We start from the raw sequence: 19,645 nt of genomic DNA, 5'->3' as shown, positions 1-19,645 counted from the left end.
TGCAATCTGATTATTACTTAAAATCGATCTAAAACTCAAAACCCTTTATAATTTATATTAAGTAAGTTTATTTAATATTATTAGAAACCAAAATCTGTTAGTCAATTGATGTCCTAGTCTTATTAAAATATTATTAGCATAAAATACATCATTTAATAATGTTATTTCTAATTATATTACAGAATTAACATTTTAAATAGATTAAAACAAATTCCTAGCACAATAAATCTGTACACATGTACAATGTATTTGAAATTTTCGCTCTTCAGTTCGTATGCAGATATAAATAAACCGAAAATCCATTTGGATGCGTAAAGGTTAAAATTAAATGTGATGCGATGCAATCGAAAATCGAATTGCGTTTCACAGTGAGTATCAAACATGCGTTTAAATCAATTACGTATGTCAATTGCATTGGGTAATTGCATATGTCTGTGACAGCAGCCGCAGTTGGAGCAGTTGCAGCTCCAATTGCAGTTGCAGCTGCCCAATTGAGCTGACGGCAACTCGAATCGATGAATGCCGCTTTAATGAGTGCAATTAGCCGATGGTAGCCAACACTTGTGGATCGAGAATGGATGGATGGGATTATTCTGTGTGATATGGATACGAGTGTGGGCCCTGAATACTTGATGCAGTTGGCTGCTGACAGCGGCTGTCGGAATATAAACAGCCCGGTGATATCCTTGACGTGCGGCATAATCCATTTTCATGGCATGCTGTTTGTGTGGTCCCTGCTGAAGCTGGCTCAAATTGAAAAACTGAAAGGCCGACTATGGCAATCCACATCCACACCCACACACATAGACCCAACCACACACATATACACACTCACACATTTGATGTATGCCTAGAACTGGGCGTAGGCAACATAAATTATCAAAGTGCAAGTTGCAAATTGTTTGGCCTTCAGCCCCTGCCGCAGCAGCAGGAGCAGAGCCACCAAATGTGCCACATAATTCCAAATTTATTACGAATTTACGTGCCGTGCTACATGATGCATGTGCCATATACGGGATACAAGCGAAGCTGTAGCTGAAGTCTTGGTTAACGAATGCACGCCGACCGGAACGAAGAACTGGCTCAGGTATCCGAGGCACGTGTAGGCCACGTGTGTGTCACATGCAAAGAAGGTCACTTGCAACACGCACACACACACACATACACGCATACACCTGCATTATCAACCGCCGCTTGTGGAAGAGAAGCCAACCAACGCCTCAGCCTTGCAGTCTTGCCTTTGTGTCAACTCTATGCCGCCTTCGCTGCTGTCCACTGTCCCGCCCACATTTACAATTGCAGCCACGCCCCCACGCCACGTTAGCTCGTTTAGATTAAATGCCTCATTGCCTGGCATTTCAAATGCAGCCAATGAAGCCGCCGCAAACTCGAAAAGGAGACGCCCTGCCGCAGCTGGCGGCGCTTGTTTAGCTCGTTGAGAAGCCACCAAAAGCGACACCACCCAGAGGAATGTGGTGCACTTGTGCCTGGCCTTTGTGCCATCGAGCTGTTATCCTGCTACCGCTGCTGCTGCTGCTCCTGCTACTCTTGTGTCCTAGCTGACGCTTCTTTTGTGCCAGAAATTTTGTACCTGTGCTTTACTATCCTTAACATTGTTGTTGTCGCCTAGTGTTAGCTCAGTTTGTTGTTGGTGTGGACCTGGCAACAACATTAGCCACGCAGCCCAAAGGATATTACGTAAAAGTTGTAAAAGTGATTGGGACATGACCCGGCACAAAGTCAACGTTATCCCGGCTCCTGCTGACGTTGTATTAAAAAGCAAATCAAATTTCAATTTTACAATAAAAGTGTTAAGCAACACAGCAAATTCTTCCTCCCGCCCGGATTGGAGCCTTTTAGTTGAAAAACAACTTTAATATTAAGGGGTTTGGGTAACTATATGTATATCTTGAAGGTCTAAATCATAACAGCAGATTAAGCTAAACTAAATTGATATTAACACTACAAGAGCTAATGGAATTTTGATAACTTTATTAAATCTGTTTTCTAGCCTTAATGTAAATGCCTAGTTATACTCATCCACGAAAGTAAATGGAGTCTATTGGTTTTGTGCAATGGCCATCTTGCTGTCCGTATATTCGTATATACATATTTTCTATCTACCTATCTATCTATCTATCTATTCATCTATCTATATATAAATATTAATAAAAACTAAATTGATATCAACACTATAGCGGCTAAAAGTACTTTAATTATTTTTAATTCTTTATTAATTCAGTTTTAAGTTTATTCTAGATTAATTAAGAAAATATTGCAATCGCCATTAGAATTAGCCAGGTGCGCCAAGGTAAATTATGTCACTTAACAATAGTTGTATAAAGAAATGTATAAATGAAGTAATCAAACTCAACTTAGGGGGCTGCGTGACTAGAAGATACCCTAAGCCACGTTCAATCAGCTATTTCAATTTCTGCCACGCTTTCACCTGCTGCTAGACGAATGGATGTCCGACTCAAATCGTCATTCTTTTCAAGAACTTAAATACTTTATGAAGTCTATAAGGACTCCTTCTGGCTGTAATATACTATTTTCCCATTTTCAGTAAAAGCATCTCTCAAACTCAAGCCAATGATTCATAAATATAAATTTATCTATTATATATTGTAAAACAAGATGCTGGCTAAACAATTAGAAAGGAATAATATTTCATAGTTGCTTTCAGAAGCTTATCAGAGAATACGTAAAGCCGAAACGTTTTATTCAGATTCGGGGTGCTGCAATCGGTGCGGTTATTCAATAAGAACGTGCCCTGGAGTCATGTAGTTAGCATTGCTCACACCCAGACATCTTTTGTAGTCCTTTGAGGGGCGTGTCCTGCATTCAGATCAGTTGATTAGTGCAGCAAACAAAGGCTGTCTTGCATATATTGTAAGTGTAAGCTATGAGAATGACAAATGCCTGCAGGGCTAGGCAGAGCAGTGATAGCAAAATCCGATGCCAGTGAACAGACAAACAAAGACTCTTGCACACACACACACATACATATATACATTATAAAGGACTGATATTGAGGACAGCAGCTGAGCTCTGAAACTCTGTGCTGCCGCCAACTTAATGCATCGCTGCAGCAAATGGAAAGCAAATGAAACTGAATTGTACTTTCAAACAGTTTCAACTGCGGCGCTTTCTGTCTGCTTTCACAGCTTGCTCTATTGATTCTAGCCGCTGCGCATAACCCAGGCAATTAGCCAAGATGCACGCATAGGCACATATCCAATCCGCCCACCGCCCACCGCCCTACGCCCTGCACCCTGCACCCACACCCACAGCCCGACATGCATTTCCCGTCATACTTACATTTATGCTCGTAGCATCGCATGGCATTTGCTGTTTCACTTTGGCCATGTCCTTGCCAGCGCTACATTTTCAGTTAATTGCTTCAGTTGTACCAAAATGGAAAGAATGCAACCAGAGAGAAAAAAGTCTTTTGTTCCAATGCTGAAATTGCTGCCTGCAACGAAATGGAAACAGAGAGAAAGAGAGAGAGGTATAGAGAGTCAGGTTGAGAAATGTGAGTTGAGATAAACGAAGTAGAGCAACTGCTGCCAGCCAGCTCGAGTTGGATGCAAATGCAAATTGGCGCCCCACAAAAGGCAATGTCTGCCACCCAACGATCCTTGATGATGAAGCCGCTTCTGCTGCTGCTGCTCCTGCTCCTGCTCCTGCCTTTCGCAATCCTTTGCCGGGGGTAATGTAATTTTTGCAAATTTTATGTGTTTGCCAACACGTTGCAATACTAGCATACATTTGTAACTGACAGCAAAATAAATATTTGAATGCACATATATATGTAGGTAGATATATACATTACATATACAGTGGAGTCGACATACGATTCCTATTAAGTCTGCTGCCTAACGAGCCTAGCCAAGCTGGTCAATTATGCTGCTCACGTAACGCAGCCTCCATAATTGCCCAAAAGACTATGCAAATTGCGGCCAGCCGCAGAGTATGCAACACAAATGTAACCAAAGGAATCAGCGAAATGAAACACGCATATCAATGGAATTAATTGGGAATAGACATAGACATATAGAGACGTAGTCAGCCAACCAAAAATGAAGAAGGCAAGACAGCAAAAAAACAAAGCGCAGCGCGTATCAATCTCCACAAGCACACATATAGACACACACACACACAGACACACGTGCGACTAAATTACAACCAATTTTTATTGCTACGAAAACAAAGGCACAGCATATTATCAGAACAGCAGCAGCAACAACAACAAAAGTGACAGCAATCAATGGCAACATGGCAACAAAATGGCCGCACGCAGCATAGACGACACGGGGCGTGGCTGGTGCTGGGCTGACGTCTGCAAGTTCCACTAACAATAAATGATAAAGCATAAATTCGCACACTCACACTCACACAGACACGGACATAGACACAGGCACACGCACACGCGCGCGCATACACATGTGTGTACCATATCGTTAAAAGTCAATTGTAAACTTATGCGCCCGAAGGCACGCCAGAACTACTCACCCACACACTCACACACTCAGACGCACAGACACACGCACACACGTAAACAGCGCGTAGGCTGAACGTGTTATGTGACGGCTGTAGCTGGGAACAGTTCGAATCATAATGCCGCCTTATCAGCACCATTTAAATCAGCGCCACAAACGACTGAGACGCAGGCGGTGGCTCTGCTGATGCAGTAAAAGAAACCACTGAAGCGTCAGTTGGATAAAAGTTACATTGACATTGCCAAAAAAATATACAAGAAAAAAAATAAAAATACCAGCATTGGCTGCGCCAATGAGGAACTGCACCCACACAACCAACACACCCAGCCACCCACCCACACATACACCACAAACACACAAGTAAACGAAGCGTAAGAGCAGCTACAGACCGAGAGCACGCAGTAAGCCAAGGAAGAGAGTAAGCGAGAGTGAGAGAGCGCGCCTGCGCTGCTCGCCATATACCATTGAATAAGAGCGCGACAGAAAGAGCTCAGCGAGTCCAGCATGACGCGAGTTTGTCTATGGTGCGGTTGCTGCGCCGCTGCCGCTGCCACTGCTGTTGTCGCTGCTTTTTCTGCCAGCCAGCAGCGCCCTTTTTACAGTTATGCTCGCACCGCAGACATTTGTTGTTGCTTATTTTTTTTTTCTTTTCACCTTTTACCAATTCGCTTGTTTACGCTTTGCCGCATTTGTCGCTGGGAATTTGTATTTAATTGTCAAACCCATAAAATTGCTCCACTGTTTAGTTATATTTCTATTAAAGGAAACAATCTGAATTAATTTGAAGTTTGTTTTCCTTTATTTTATATTTGACTTTGTTTTATTTTTTTTTATTTTTTTTTTTTTAATGTGTTTTTGCAGACACCGCTTAATGACGTAACAATTATCTTGGCTCATCGCTGTAGGCCAGCTTATGGCACTCTCGGGTGCGCTTCTGTGGCCGGAGACCACAATTGAATTGCCACACACGCACACACACACACACACACATTCACATTCACACACACACACGGGGAGCATAATAAAGATGCCCGTTTGCTGTGAACAGCGTCATTTTCTGACATTTAATTAAAAAAGTACCAAAGTATCTTGGCCCTAAACAACTCCCTTTATAAATATATACACACACATACTGATATGTCTGTGTATGGAAATGCATGTGTGTATACGAGTTACATACATATGTACATATGCGAAATTGTCATATCGCCTTTGGCTTCACATCCTGCTGCGTTCACGTTCTGGCTCTCCTGCTGTTGCTAAACGTTTTGCAAATAACTATTTTTTATTCATAAACAAGCAACTACACACAAAACGTGGCACACTCTAAGCGACCACTTAAGTGTGTTGCCCCAACAACAATAGCAACAACAACAACAACAACAATGACACAGCTGCAGCCTCCCACCAAACACACCCACCCACTGAACACACACACACACACACGGCAGCCGGTTGCGTCCAGTGCTGCACAAGTGGAGCGCATGAATGGATGAATGAATGACAGCAGCGCCTCTGGTAGCATGAGTGGGCGTGGCCGCTGCTTAGCCAGTGCCCCCATTGTTAAATGCGACTGCTGTCATTACTCGACATGGTCGACTGTTGCTGTTGTTTTTGTTGTTGCTGTTGTTTTTGTTGTTGGTGGTGTTGCTGTTGTTGGTGTTGTTGGTGTTGTTGCTGATGCTGTTGTTTCTGCTGTCATTTTCATCTAAGTGCACACCAAGTACGCTCCAAAAGCGACCAGGTTTCTGTTTATGTATGCGTTGCTGCGGCTTTATATACCCTGTAGTTTAAGTTAAAGAGGATGTATTGAGCATACAGTCAGTGAATATCAAATTGATGTTTACCACATTGCCAATTCATATAATTGACTTTATTCCCATCAATATTGCACTCTGTAGATTAATTGATTGATTAATTATAGAGCCGTATATATATATATTTTTTTTAAGAATAATTATATTCAATTATATATTTTTTTAAATTTCAGTCAAAATATGAACTAATTAAAGAAAATATATTTTATTAACTTATTAAAAAGATAAAACTAAAACTTGTAAATAAATTAGGTATCAGAGCGTCAGTAAAATTAATTTTTATTAATAATACATAAAAGCAGTACATAAAAGCAGTAATTTTTATTTTATTAAAACTAAATAAATACAATTTAAAAAAATAAAAATTTTATGAAAAATGATATTAAAAATTTTTTAAAGGTAAATTTAAAAAAATAAATAAATAAAAATCCAAATAAAGAAAATCCAAAAAATGAATAAATAAAACTAATAAGAATTATTTATCAGGAGGGAAAGAGAGAGTCAGTTTCGAATGTTATTTGAGCTAACCCCTTCCCTTAGGGGAAGTATCGAACATAAGTGGAGCTTGCTCAAATAAAGTCCATCGATCAATGACTGCTATCGATATCGGTTTTTATAGCTCTACTACCAATTGGAAGCAGTTTGCAGGGTATTTGCCAGTCGAACAAAGTTTGTATTCAAGTGCACCTATTGTTTTCAGAGTAATTGTGTGAGTGCGCTGCGCTTGTTGCTCTCGTTCGGCTCCCTGTGGTTCTTCTCGTCGTCGTCGTCGTCGTCGTCGTCGTTGTTGTTGTTGTTTTTCTTTTATTGTGCACCATTTGTGTATTATTTTTGCATAGCCAGCGCAGTGTGTGGGCGTGAGGATTTTTTGTGCCTTCGGGCAATGGGGCAACCAACACAGTCCACATAGTTAAAATTGCGAATGCTTATCATTGTTCTGCTGATGTTGTGGCAGCGAAATCTGCACTCGACTATCAAATGTAACAATGTGTCCGTCATTTGCAGGCAATTGTTAGCCAAGTATTTCATATTTTTGTAGAGCAAATCAAAAACAAGCCACAAAACAAAAAAGTCGCAATTGCAATTTTCATGATCTGTGTGCTGCAATTGCTTAAATGCGAGATATTACAGCCTAGCTAAGGATAGCAATAGATTGACGACAAACGGCTTCAAACAATATTTGAAGCAGCCACAGCTCTACGTTTGTAATTAAGAAAGTTTTGTCAGAATAGCACTTGAATGAAATTTTAATTTATTTCTAAACAGTGCTGGCGCTTTAGCATTGTCATTGTCATTGCCATTATTGCCAGAGACGAGGCAGTCAGGCAGCAACAACAATCGGCAACGAGTCAAGGAACAAAAACTTTTCTAAAGCGCTGACAGAGCTGAAAGCAAACTGGCAGAGACAGACAGACGGACAGACAGGCAAACAGGCCAACTGTCGTAACGGACTGACTGACTGACGGAGTGACTGCCTGAATGCCTGTCTGACTGACTGATTTACTGGCAAGCTAGAAAAGCTATTAAAGATTCAACCTTATCACAGTCATTAATGGGCGGGAGCTGCCTACCTTTCATTTTGCAGTCGTTGCCATTGGCAGCACTTAAGAAAGCGCCTCCAGGATGCATTTGGCCAATTATGATGGGCCCTTGAAATCGACACGATATTCGCTAATTAGCCCACCTAAATGAGGCCAACCAAAACGAAAGCCTCTGCTTCCAGCTCCATGCCAAGACGTGCTCTATGCTAATGGCTCTAGACCTAGACAATGGGAAAAAGGTAGACAAAGGTAGGGCAGTTATAGCTGAGTGAGTATATCTTGGCTACGAAGTTTTATAACAATAAAATAATGGACTCTACTAAGTGTTTTAATATATGCAGAAAATGGCATGAAATTGAATAGGTTAGAAATTAATTTACAATGCTTTTAATAAAGCTAACTAGAATGTAATATATACATTTATAAAATAGAAATATTGAAGTAAACAAAAAAGTCTATAAATTGTATATAAAATACTAAACGAGCATCAGTAAATAATAATAAGTTTACTATGCGTATATTTTCGCCTTGTTTATTTTAGAGTATTCATAAAAGTACATAATCTATTGGAATTTTTCCTCCGGTCAGACAAGTGAATAGCAGTGAGCAAGAGTGAGATTCGAAACGAATATTCAGATATAAGCTCTCCACACATTTATATAACGCATTGAAACTATGAAAATGGTTAAATTAATAATATAATAAATGCTGTAAGTTCAAAACTAGTTTAATATTGTAATGGCCTCCAATCAAACAACCGAATATCCATAAAATAGTATAAAGCTATAAAGTTATTTAGCTAAATATAACTTTGTGTTGAAAATCTTTGGAAAAATAGTATTCGTTTAAAAAAAAAGTTTGATACTTATATCAAAATATATTTTGATTAATCATTACAATTTAGAAAAGAGAAACTAAATTTTATAAATCAGGGTAATTTTTCCATTCTTTTATATTTCCTCCCCAATAACTATATTCTTTAACTTATTTTATAATTAAATTTAAGGCGTATATGAAGCCTTTGAGTTATTAATATTTAAGTTGATATTTATATTGATATGCCTATGAGCTAATAATAACTTATTAAGCTCAACTTATTAATAAGTCATATTTTTTGTAACTTTAATTTTCCAATAACAATGCACAATATAAATCATGTATTATAATAATTATCATAAAGAGAGAGGTGAATCAAATTTATATTTTACTTATATGTGAATTAAACAAAATAAAATAAAATAAAATAAATAAATAAATAAATGAACTTATATAAATAACTATATTTTATATATTCAAGGGTATCAATTATTTGGCCAAAAACACGAACCTTATTTGCTTAATTTGTATTGCTTATTACCGCGATTTTGGGTTAGGTAAAATTCGCACCCGCCACGTTGCTATTAACAACTAAAGCATTCTTATCAGCACGACTTCCGCCCTCTGCCGCCGCCTCTTCGAGAGCTCCCACACAGCCTCGTCGGCTACGTGCAAGTGCTATGCGATGCTATGCTATGCTATTAACAAAGAGTACAATACGGCAAAGAAAGAGAACGCCAGCCAGAACGGACGCCGAATGGATGAAGAGAAGACTTGAGCCACAGCAATGCGTTGAGCTTAGTTGGTGTATAACGAGCTGAGCGTAACGCGGGTGCAGCGGTAAACACAGCATAGCACAGTTAGGTTGCTCCATTCTCTCTTTCTCTCAAAGTTCACAGGCACGGGCACGGGCACGGGCATAGGCAGAGCCACAGCCACAGCCGAAAATCGCCCATTATCCATTTTTATTTTATCATCAATTTTATTACGTACAAAGTAAAGAGGCGCAACCGAAGCCAAAGCCAAAGCTAACGGTAAAAGCAAAGGCACCAACTTGATGATGTAGCAGCCAGCAAAAACAACAACAAAGCGCACTCACACATACAGACACGCACGCTCACAGCCACCCATACATTTACACACACGCACATGCATATAGTGCTGCTGAGAGCAGCAGCTGAAGACACAACACGCCCTTTTTGATGTTTGTATTCGCATTTTCTTATGTATTTTTTTTGTCACTTTCGCTGCTGTTCGGCTTTTCCCTAATTTAATTCTTTTTAATTTTGTTGGGAATATATACGATTTTGTTTTTGTTTTTAGCACTTACTGGTACTCACCTATAAAAGGCGCTGCATTTGATTGCAGTCTTTTTGCTTTGTTGGCCTATATCCTTTTGTTGCTGTTGCCGATGAGTGTAATGTTGTTGTTGTTGCTGAACACTTTTTGTTTATTGTTTTGTTAATGCTATTGTTGTGAATGCACTTTGTTTTGCCTTTTGCTTTATGTGATTATTTGCGCAAATCCTTATGTAAGGATAAAGCCGTTATAAAAAAGGATTAGCACTGCACTGCGCGAAATTTAGTACACATTAGCGATTGTACACACACACGCACACATATGTGTATGTATGTATACATATATTTCTGTGAATGTATGTACATATATATTGTACTTGTCAAATGCATGTGCATTTGTATGTGTGTTTGTTCCTCTATCCGTTGCAGCTGAAAGTTAGCTGTATGGGAATATTGTCATCTTTACAGCAGCCGCGAGAGCTTGCGACTGAAACTGTATTAGATAAGCAGCAATTGCGCCTCCGTTAAGGCGCTGATATTATCACTTGGGCAGTTGTCAGGGTGCGCGACTGCTTCAATTGGGGGTCCGCACAATAAAACCAATTTTACAATCAAGTCTCGGGCTGCGCGTGTGTGCATATGTGTGTGTAAGTGTGTGTCTTAATTGAATCAAGAGCCACAGATAAATGGACTGATTTAGATTTACTTTGGGGCTCACCTTAACTAGATCTAACAGATCAGATGATTTCAATAACTGTAGTAGTCGCCTATTTGTAAAGCTGGCAATCAGCGCTTGTTAAGAAACCGACTACATTTTGATTTATAAACAACCTCAGTGCTCATTGCATTTATTCAATTTAGAAGTTTGTGGAAAGACTTAATAATTTGCGCAGCTAATTAAGAACAATACCAAAAACAAAAACAAAGAAGACCTTCACCTGAAGTAGGTCGACCGCTGCGCTAAAAAAAAAAATAATAATAATAATCTGGAACTGAATACTAAATCAAGATTGAATACATGTATTTAAATTGTAGAATAAGTATTCTCTATATATTTCAAGCTGAGTATGTATTCTCCTTCGACATTATTTAGCCAATTATTTTGTTCTCGCTGCGTGTTGTTGATAAACTCGCAAATTTCTTCTTTCCTTTTTTTTTGGGAGCGGCCCCAAAACAAAGCAGCGCAAGCCTAAAATGTTTTCTCTTAGCCTTTGGTCCGGCTTTTATGTTAACTTTGTTATCCAATTGTTGGCTTTAATTTTGCATGTATATATATATTGTACTAGTGTATCATTTCAATGTTGTTTATGCATTTTTTACAAGACTACAATTAGCTGCTGATGCTGCTACTTCTGTGCGAGCGAGAGCGATTCATTTTTTTTTTCTTTTTTCGTTTTTGTCCTTTTTGTTTTTTTGGTTTTGCTGTGCTCTGTGGCATACTTTTGGGGGTTGCGGTGTGGTGCGCCGCCTGCCAGAATCTGAGCCATGGCAGCAACAACAACAAAAGGAACAAGAACACCAACAACGCCAACTCGCGCATATGTAACCAACAGTAAATTTTTCAATTACAAAAATGTTGCCTTTGTTGTCTGATTCATTTTGGTGGATCATAAAATGGCACACTGACCCACACACACACACATGTATCACACACACATATATATATACACACACACAGTTAGAGTCCCGCACGAGGCAAGTATTAAATAGTAGCTGAAACAGCGGCAATCCAATTTTCTGCTTTGACCATCTCCACTTTCCACTTTGCTATGCCTATTCATTTGTTTTTGTTGTTGTTGCTCCTTCTGCTGCTGGTTCTGCTGTTTTTGCTTGTGTATTTCCCTCAATCATTTACCGAGCCTTTAGCCGCTATCACTCCGTCGCTCACGAGTTACAGATTCACACTGACTCGTGGCCCAACCGAAAAATGTCGCCATCGGACTTTATTCACATCATCGGATGCTGTCGCCGCAGCTGCCGTTGGTAGTTCGTCAATGTAAATCCAAGGACTCGCTCTTTGTGCTTAAGAGCAAATAGCAAAGAGCGGAAGGGCGGAATGCGGAAGGTTGCTGATGGAGAGAAAGGGCGGAAGATGTTATGGTGTTATTAAGCACTTTAAGAGCTGCAACATTTTCCATTTATTAAATAAGTGCATAATACATGCAAATTAGAACAAACGCTAATTGGATTGTATAATTAGGTATATGTTATAGTTTGTTCATCACAGGTAAGTTTGAAATAGAACAGCGACAAGTAAATTGCCAATGCCAAGTTACAGTAATTTTAAAATCTTATTTTCATTAAATATCTTCTATAAATAATACATGTTTGAGCTTGTAAAATCTGAAAACGCATTTTATCATGGTTGAAAATCCATTTAAAATGCCGCCAAGTGTTGGTCAATATATCAGAATATATCATAGGAACTAGTTCGAGATTACAAGCTTTTTGCAGCAATTTGGATAAAGTTAAAAAGATCTAACTCATTTATATGAAGTGACATGAAGTACGATTTAGTATTTTGGTATTTTCATGCCAGTTCACCATTGTCGTTATAGCTGTTTTGAACGTCGGTCACACTGCAAGTGAGAGTAACTAAAAATTGAAAAAAATTGGTAATTAGAAGTTGTGAGCTGTGCAAATAAAAGTTTAAATAAGTAAAATATTAATTTAAGATTTAACGCATTTAAATGACAATATGCTTTTACATTAAAAAGCAATAAGTGGCGCGAGCAGTCGAGCAAAGTCCAACTGAAACACCCGCATAGACAACGCAGCACTTTCTTTCTTTTTCATCTGCCACACAAATGAAAAATCAATAAATCGGTATAGAGATTTCTGAATAGCGCTGGCATATCAACTCTTCAGATAGAACAGCCACACATTCCGCCACAAAAGAGGCGTTGATAACGTTGATAAATTACAAAAATAAAAGTAAAAAAAACAAAAGAGCTTTCATTTAAATACATTCGAGAAACCCAGTCACATACAGTGATTCATGGTGAAGTTTCGTGAATTAAAATCTATTTCTGGCTATTTGCAGCAACTCATAATTAGTTATCGACTCTCTGAGCTATCAAAATGGGTTCATTATTCCGTAGCGAGGAGATGGCACTCTGCCAGCTCTTCCTACAGAGCGAGGCTGCCTACGCCTGTGTCTCGGAGCTCGGCGAGCTTGGATTGGTTCAATTTCGTGATGTAAGTAGTAAAGATTAAATAAAAATACAAAATGAATTGAGAAACAAATCAATAAATGCATACAGCTCAATCCGGACGTGAATGCATTTCAACGTAAGTTTGTCAATGAGGTGCGCCGTTGCGATGAGATGGAGCGCAAGCTGCGTTACTTGGAGAAAGAGATTAAAAAGGATGGCATTCCTATGCTAGACACTGGCGAGAGTCCCGAGGCGCCACAGCCCCGTGAAATGATTGATTTGGAGGCGAGTCTAGACTCTTAAACCCTCTCTTTATCATATATAAATATATATCTATATACACTCTTCACCGCAGGCCACCTTTGAGAAGCTCGAGAACGAGCTCCGTGAGGTCAATCAGAATGCGGAGGCCTTGAAGCGCAACTTCCTGGAGCTGACCGAGCTGAAGCACATACTGCGCAAGACGCAGGTCTTCTTCGATGAGGTATGCATGCGGTTATTGGCTAACATTTTTTATAGGCAACGCCGGCTAACAGATAATTAAGATATAAACTACAACTACGTGGCAAAGGCTTTCTCAAAAAAAAAGTTCGGCACTAAAATTTCTAATTAACATATGGCAAAAACAACTTGCTAACCAATAACTCAGCCTCTGACAACACAAATGGTGCAGCTTTGGTTCTTGATTACATAATCTTTTGTTTTCAAAAGCAATTTCTTATAATTTAATAGAATCCGCAATACACCAGAAAAACATTTGATACATGCAGCACTACCATTGCCAACACGTCCAAGCCCCTATACTAAGTATTCAGCTCTCTATGTATGTATACAAACATATGCATATGACTCTGTAAATACAATCGTTAGTTCTTGTATATTTCAGATTAGTTTTAGTTTAATTTTAGTTCCCCTTAACTGATTTATTATATTTCTTCTTCGCGCATGCTTGAGTTATGTTTTAATTACTTTGATTTTTTGATATTTTGTGCACATGTTTTTTTAAAGTATGTATGTATTTTTGTACATATCAATATGATTAGCTTTAATTGTTATTTATATATTTTGTTGTTTATTTTATGATTTGTTTTTACGTTTTATTTTCCATATACCAATCAAAACAATTCAAAATATCCAAAATACAAAACGAACCAAATACCCGAACCCTGCAAATGCAATGCAATGCACCACCCAAAATACCAACACCCCATATATACAACCAACACAAACACCACCACACCACCCCAACAACAACACGTTATTTCCGCCCGGTTGTGTTGCCAGTCGGTGCCGATGGTTTACAAATCCACGTCGACATATTCATCAAACAAATATCGACGCTATCTGCAGATGGCTGACAACCAGAACGAGGATGAGCAAGCGCAGCTGTTGGGCGAGGAGGGCGTGCGCGCCAATCAGCCGGGCCAAAATTTAAAGCTTGGGTAAATATTGCAACCTCAATGAATTAGTCGATCCACTCAGCAACAAAAACAAAACAAAACCAAAACAAAGATCAAAACAAGACCAGATCCAATGGAAAACTAAACTCAGAATCAGCCTGCGCATTTACCAAACTGAACACAATATCTATGCGAATTGAAAACAAAACCAAACCCGACTCGCTCGCTCGCTCTCATTCTCCATGGCTACTTTGCGTGTCGTTATCTCTGTATAAAGTTATACATACATATATACATATGTACTATATATAGATTAAACTATAACTGTTTGTGCTGCTGTCTCTTGTCTGTCTGTATGTTAGGCTCTGGATAGGAGGACTTTATTTTTGATTATCATAATAAGTAAATGTGGTTGTTTATGTATGTTTGTATGTGTCTTAGGCTAAGATCAATGGTTGCTCTGGTGTTGGCTTTAACTCTCCCGCTCCACCCCACCCAAAACATACGCATTATATATATCCCAATTAAACCACAAAGACTTGGCGGCGGAAAGCTTCAATTAACTCGACAATGATACTAACTGCATAAACAAGGCGTATATAAATATCTATTATATACCAAATAGCCGTTAAAATGCAATTGAAAAACCAAAGCAAACTTTTAACACAATTTTTAGCAGGAGGGCGGCCTGAACCACACCACCGAGTCGATGACACGGGCCCTCATCACCGATGAGGTGCGCACCGCCGGTGCATCCATGGGTCCCGTACAGCTTGGGTATGTATCGAACACAGCAGGCGTGTACGTACATTTGGCTAATGCCGAATTAATTACGTTAATTTTACTATATGCAACAAAAAATTATTGCTTAACGCTATCCACTAACCAAACGACCAACCAACCAAAGACGCTGCTGTGCTTAAGCCATACTGAAACTACATCCAATGTGCCATCAAATCAAACAACAACAACAAATGATCAAATGCTCTAAGAATATCGATGTTGGATTTACGTCTTTCACGCTCTCTAACCTCTTTCGAAGCAATAATTTTATGTGCAAAAAAAAAGAATATCTAAATCAAAATACAAAGTTGAAAAGAAAATCTAAAACTAAATCAAACACCATTCTCTCTTCTGCTCCTCTCTTCCCATGTTCAAATACACATCGAGAACACAAATTAACAATTATATAGTTTTATGGAAAAATCGATTGAACGTGAGGATTATCTGCCATGGTTGGTATCCCACAATTCCAAATTTAGACTAGGAATGTTCATGCTCATATATAAAAAAACAAAAAAATCAAAATAAAAATACTGTATATAGAGACATATCGCCCAGTGGTCATTAGCTTAGCTCGCCGCATACGCCCCTTAAAAAACAAAAAAGAAAACAAAAATCAAACTTGTGTTCCTTGTTAATACTTTTAATTGTCGCCACGTTCCATTCCATGCTGCGTTCATTGGTATTTGTGCTTGAGAGTTTAGTTTTCCTTGTTGCCGTAACTAACCGGAATGAATAAGCAGAGCGACTTAACACTTAATTGATCGCCTCGCATTAATCTTTAATCTATCTTAGCTTTGTGGCCGGCGTCATTTCACGGGAGAAGCTGCCGGCATTCGAGCGGATGCTGTGGCGTGCCTGTCGAGGCAATGTGTTTCTTCGTCAGGCCATGATTGAGTCGCCGCTGGAGGATCCCACAAATGTGAGTTGTGAATCTAATTGAATTAGTTCAGCTGAATTTGATGGTTTTCAATGCATGTTTCAGGGCGATCAGGTGTACAAGTCGGTGTTCATCATATTCTTCCAAGGTGATCAGCTGAAAACTCGCGTAAAGAAGATTTGCGAGGGTTTCCGGGCCACGCTCTATCCGTGCCCGGAAGCGCCAGCAGACCGTCGCGAAATGGCCATGGGCGTCATGACACGCATCGAGGATCTAAACACGGTGCTTGGCCAAACGCAGGATCATCGTCATCGTGTCTTGGTCGCAGCTGCCAAAAACTTGAAGAACTGGTTCGTCAAGGTGCGCAAAATCAAGGCCATCTATCATACGCTGAATCTCTTCAATCTGGATGTGACCCAAAAGTGTCTCATCGCTGAGTGCTGGGTACCGCTGTTGGACATCGAGACCATCCAGCTGGCGCTGCGACGCGGCACTGAGCGCTCGGGCTCATCTGTGCCGCCAATTCTGAATCGCATGCAAACTTTTGAGAATCCTCCCACATATAATCGCACCAACAAGTTTACCAAAGCATTTCAAGCACTAATCGATGCATACGGCGTCGCTAGCTATCGGGAGATGAATCCAGCACCCTATACTATAATAACGTTCCCATTTCTGTTCGCTGTCATGTTTGGCGATTTGGGACATGGAGCGATAATGGCGCTGTTCGGACTCTGGATGATACGCAAGGAGAAGGGATTGGCTGCCCAGAAAACGGACAATGAGATTTGGAACATCTTCTTTGGTGGTCGCTATATCATATTCCTCATGGGCGTCTTTTCCATGTACACCGGTCTAATCTACAACGATATATTCTCGAAGTCACTCAACATATTCGGCTCGCATTGGCATCTTTCGTACAACAAGTCAACTGTTTGGAATAATAACTATTTACAATTGAGTCCGGCGACCAGCGATTATGAGGGCACACCGTATCCATTCGGAATGGATCCCATTTGGCAGGTGGCCTCGTCCAATAAGATCGTCTTTCAAAATGCCTATAAGATGAAGATATCCATAATATTCGGGGTGCTGCACATGATCTTTGGCGTCATCATGAGCTGGCACAATCATACATATTTCCGGAATCGCCTTTCGCTGCTCTACGAGTTCATCCCACAACTTTTGTTCCTGGTGGTCCTCTTCTTCTACCTGGTGCTGTTGATGTTCATTAAATGGAATCGCTATGCAGCCACAAATGAGTGTATGTTTATACCATTTCTATAATTTTCCAAAAGTAATTAATTCTTGTTATTCCCATTGTAGTTCCCATGACCGAGGCTTGCGCCCCATCCATTCTGATTACATTCATTGATATGGTTCTGTTTAAGAATTCCAAGGCCCCAGGCAAAGACTGCAATATTTATATGTTCGCCGGTCAATCGTTTTTCCAGACCATCTTTGTTCTAATTGCACTCGCTTGCATTCCGGTCATGCTGCTGGGCAAGCCGATTAAGATTATGCAAGCGCGTAAACTGGCTAACGTAAGTACACATTCCGCCGCATTCGATTTATGTCAAGTGCTTCGTGTCATTGTTGCAAATCCTTCACCATTCCATCCACATCACATCATCGACTATTTTAAGTCTGGGTCCATACGCATACATTAACAGATAATTCTTGTGTTTGCACTTCTGTTTATTTATGCCTTACCCTTGTGTTTACCCCCAAACTAACAAACCACACCCAACAAAAAATAACACTCAACAAACGAAAAAACTAAACACCAACCAATCCAAATGCAACAGGAAGAGGTTAGTTGAGTCGCTTGTTGTATTGCATATTCAAAATATAAATTTACTTCTCGAACGTCTCGCTAATAAATCCATTGTTACATTAAAACAGGTGCAGCCCATAACTGGCGCATCTGATGCTGAAGTCGGTGGCATGTCGAATGGCGGCGGTTCACATGGCGGCGGCGGCGAACACCACGACGAGGAAGAGATGTCGGAAATATTCATTCACCAGGGCATTCATACGATCGAGTATGTTCTGGGTTCCGTTTCCCACACTGCATCCTATTTACGATTGTGGGCGCTCTCCTTGGCACATGCCCGTAAGTCAACTTGATTACTTCGACAATGAGGAATCTTAATGAATCCTAATGAGCTTTCCCTTATTGACAGAGCTTGCTGAGGTCTTGTGGAGCATGGTATTGTCTTTAGGTTTAAATAAGGAAGGTTGGCTTGGCGGCATCTTTTTGACCGTGGTCTTTGCATTCTGGGCTGTATTGACCGTTGGCATTCTGGTTTTGATGGAGGGTCTTTCCGCATTCTTGCACACGTTGCGTCTTCACTGGTATGGCTACGACTCAATACATTTAATATAAACTAAAAATTGCTTCCTTTTCGCAGGGTGGAATTCCAGAGCAAATTCTACATGGGTCACGGCTACGCTTTCCAGCCGTTCTCCTTTGATACCATCATTGAAAATGGGGGCGCAGTCACTGAGACCGAATAGACGGTCGACAACACGTAAACAACAGCAACCAAAGCTTGTCGAGAGTCTCATCGTATATTCAATTTATATAGGTACATACAATATACAAGTTTAATGGAATTTAAAAGAAATTTGCTTAGTAATTGTTCTATTAATATTTAATAATCGTGAATTTATGTAACGTATAGCCCAATAATATTGTCTAACGTTCTTCATAGTCGTTTATCGTGTTTACTCATAAATATAATAAAATATATACATATATATATCCAAAGCGCACGCTCCAGGCGTCAGCGCCAAAAAGAAAAAAAAGTTTGAATATTAATGGCTCATCAATTCATTTAAAGCTTCTATAAATTTTCGCATATTCTCTGTGCCTGGCTCGTAGGGCCTCAGAGCTTCAAAGTCCAGTGAGGCAAGCTTTGTGCTAACCTCGTTCACCTTGCAGTAGTATAAATACTGCTCGGAAGCCAATTGACGGGCCAATTCCAACTGATGGTTGTCCATCAGCTCGTCATTGACCACGATTAATCCAGCCTTGCCGTTATTTAATATATCCATGCACGTACCGGCACCCGCATGCCCAATGATCACATCAGCAGCTTGAATATCCTCTGTATTAGGTCGAAATTTATATTGATCCACTTGAATGCCGTACTTCTCATGGATGAGCTGAAGTTCAGAATCTTCCACCGGCGTAGAGTTGCCGTGCTGCAGCACAAGTTTCTGGCACTTTAGCTTTTGTAATGCACACAAAACCGGTGCAGATGTCACAACATTAATGAGTCCATCGAATTTTGTGGTACCAACAGTGACGTAGACAACGCTTAAATGCATTTTTTAACTTGCTTGTATAGAAAATTAAAAACAATAACAAATATGATTAGAGATGGCAATTGTTACTATCGCAACATATTTACATATCAATATTTTATATCGATAGCTGAATTCGAT

General features: G+C 39.8%; 3 protein-coding genes across 14 annotated transcripts in view; 1 reads left to right on the top strand and 2 right to left on the bottom strand.

Annotated features, from left to right (window-relative positions):
* Positions 1–10,320, bottom strand: part of LOC6573934 (cubilin) — a 54,789-nt gene extending 44,469 nt beyond the window's left edge. The window contains exons 1-2 of the mRNA XM_044008362.1: positions 10,017–10,320; positions 3,322–3,475 (exon numbers count right to left, since the gene is read on the bottom strand). Of these exons, the coding sequence (XP_043864297.1) occupies positions 3,322–3,343 (22 nt within the window). The 5' untranslated portion in view covers positions 3,344–3,475; positions 10,017–10,320. The remainder of the gene's footprint in view (positions 1–3,321; positions 3,476–10,016) is intronic.
* Positions 10,321–12,500: 2,180 nt separating this feature from the next.
* Positions 12,501–18,908, top strand: LOC6573932 (V-type proton ATPase 116 kDa subunit a1). Of its 12 annotated transcripts, none has more exons than XM_044008366.1 (13): positions 12,551–12,631; positions 13,018–13,172; positions 13,238–13,414; positions 13,485–13,613; positions 15,209–15,306; positions 15,723–15,764; positions 16,108–16,234; positions 16,298–17,456; positions 17,519–17,736; positions 18,001–18,006; positions 18,098–18,308; positions 18,379–18,550; positions 18,607–18,908. In XM_044008366.1, the coding sequence occupies exons 2-13, from the start codon at positions 13,056–13,058 to the stop codon at positions 18,710–18,712; spliced, it is 2,562 nt and encodes an 853-aa protein (XP_043864301.1). In that variant the 5' UTR covers positions 12,551–12,631; positions 13,018–13,055; the 3' UTR covers positions 18,713–18,908. The 12 variants fall into 12 exon arrangements, with proteins under 12 accessions (XP_015022660.2, XP_043864301.1, XP_043864300.1 ...); XM_044008365.1 differs by having other exon boundaries at positions 15,206–15,306; XM_015167174.3 differs by lacking the exons at positions 15,209–15,306; positions 15,723–15,764 and adding an exon at positions 14,414–14,571 and having other exon boundaries at positions 12,501–12,589.
* Positions 18,832–19,601, bottom strand: LOC6573931 (UDP-N-acetylglucosamine transferase subunit ALG13 homolog). Its single transcript, XM_001999954.4, has one exon. The coding sequence runs from the start codon at positions 19,526–19,528 to the stop codon at positions 19,013–19,015; it is 516 nt and encodes a 171-aa protein (XP_001999990.1). The 5' UTR covers positions 19,529–19,601; the 3' UTR covers positions 18,832–19,012.
* Positions 19,602–19,645: the final 44 nt, after the last annotated feature.

The sequence above is a fragment of the Drosophila mojavensis genome, unplaced genomic scaffold (assembly GCF_018153725.1).
Source record: "Drosophila mojavensis isolate 15081-1352.22 unplaced genomic scaffold, ASM1815372v1 contig_277, whole genome shotgun sequence".
NCBI classification, from domain to species: Eukaryota; Metazoa; Arthropoda; class Insecta; order Diptera; family Drosophilidae; genus Drosophila; species Drosophila mojavensis.
Note: the sequence above shows the minus strand (reverse complement) of the source record. Positions and strands in the feature narration are given on the sequence as shown.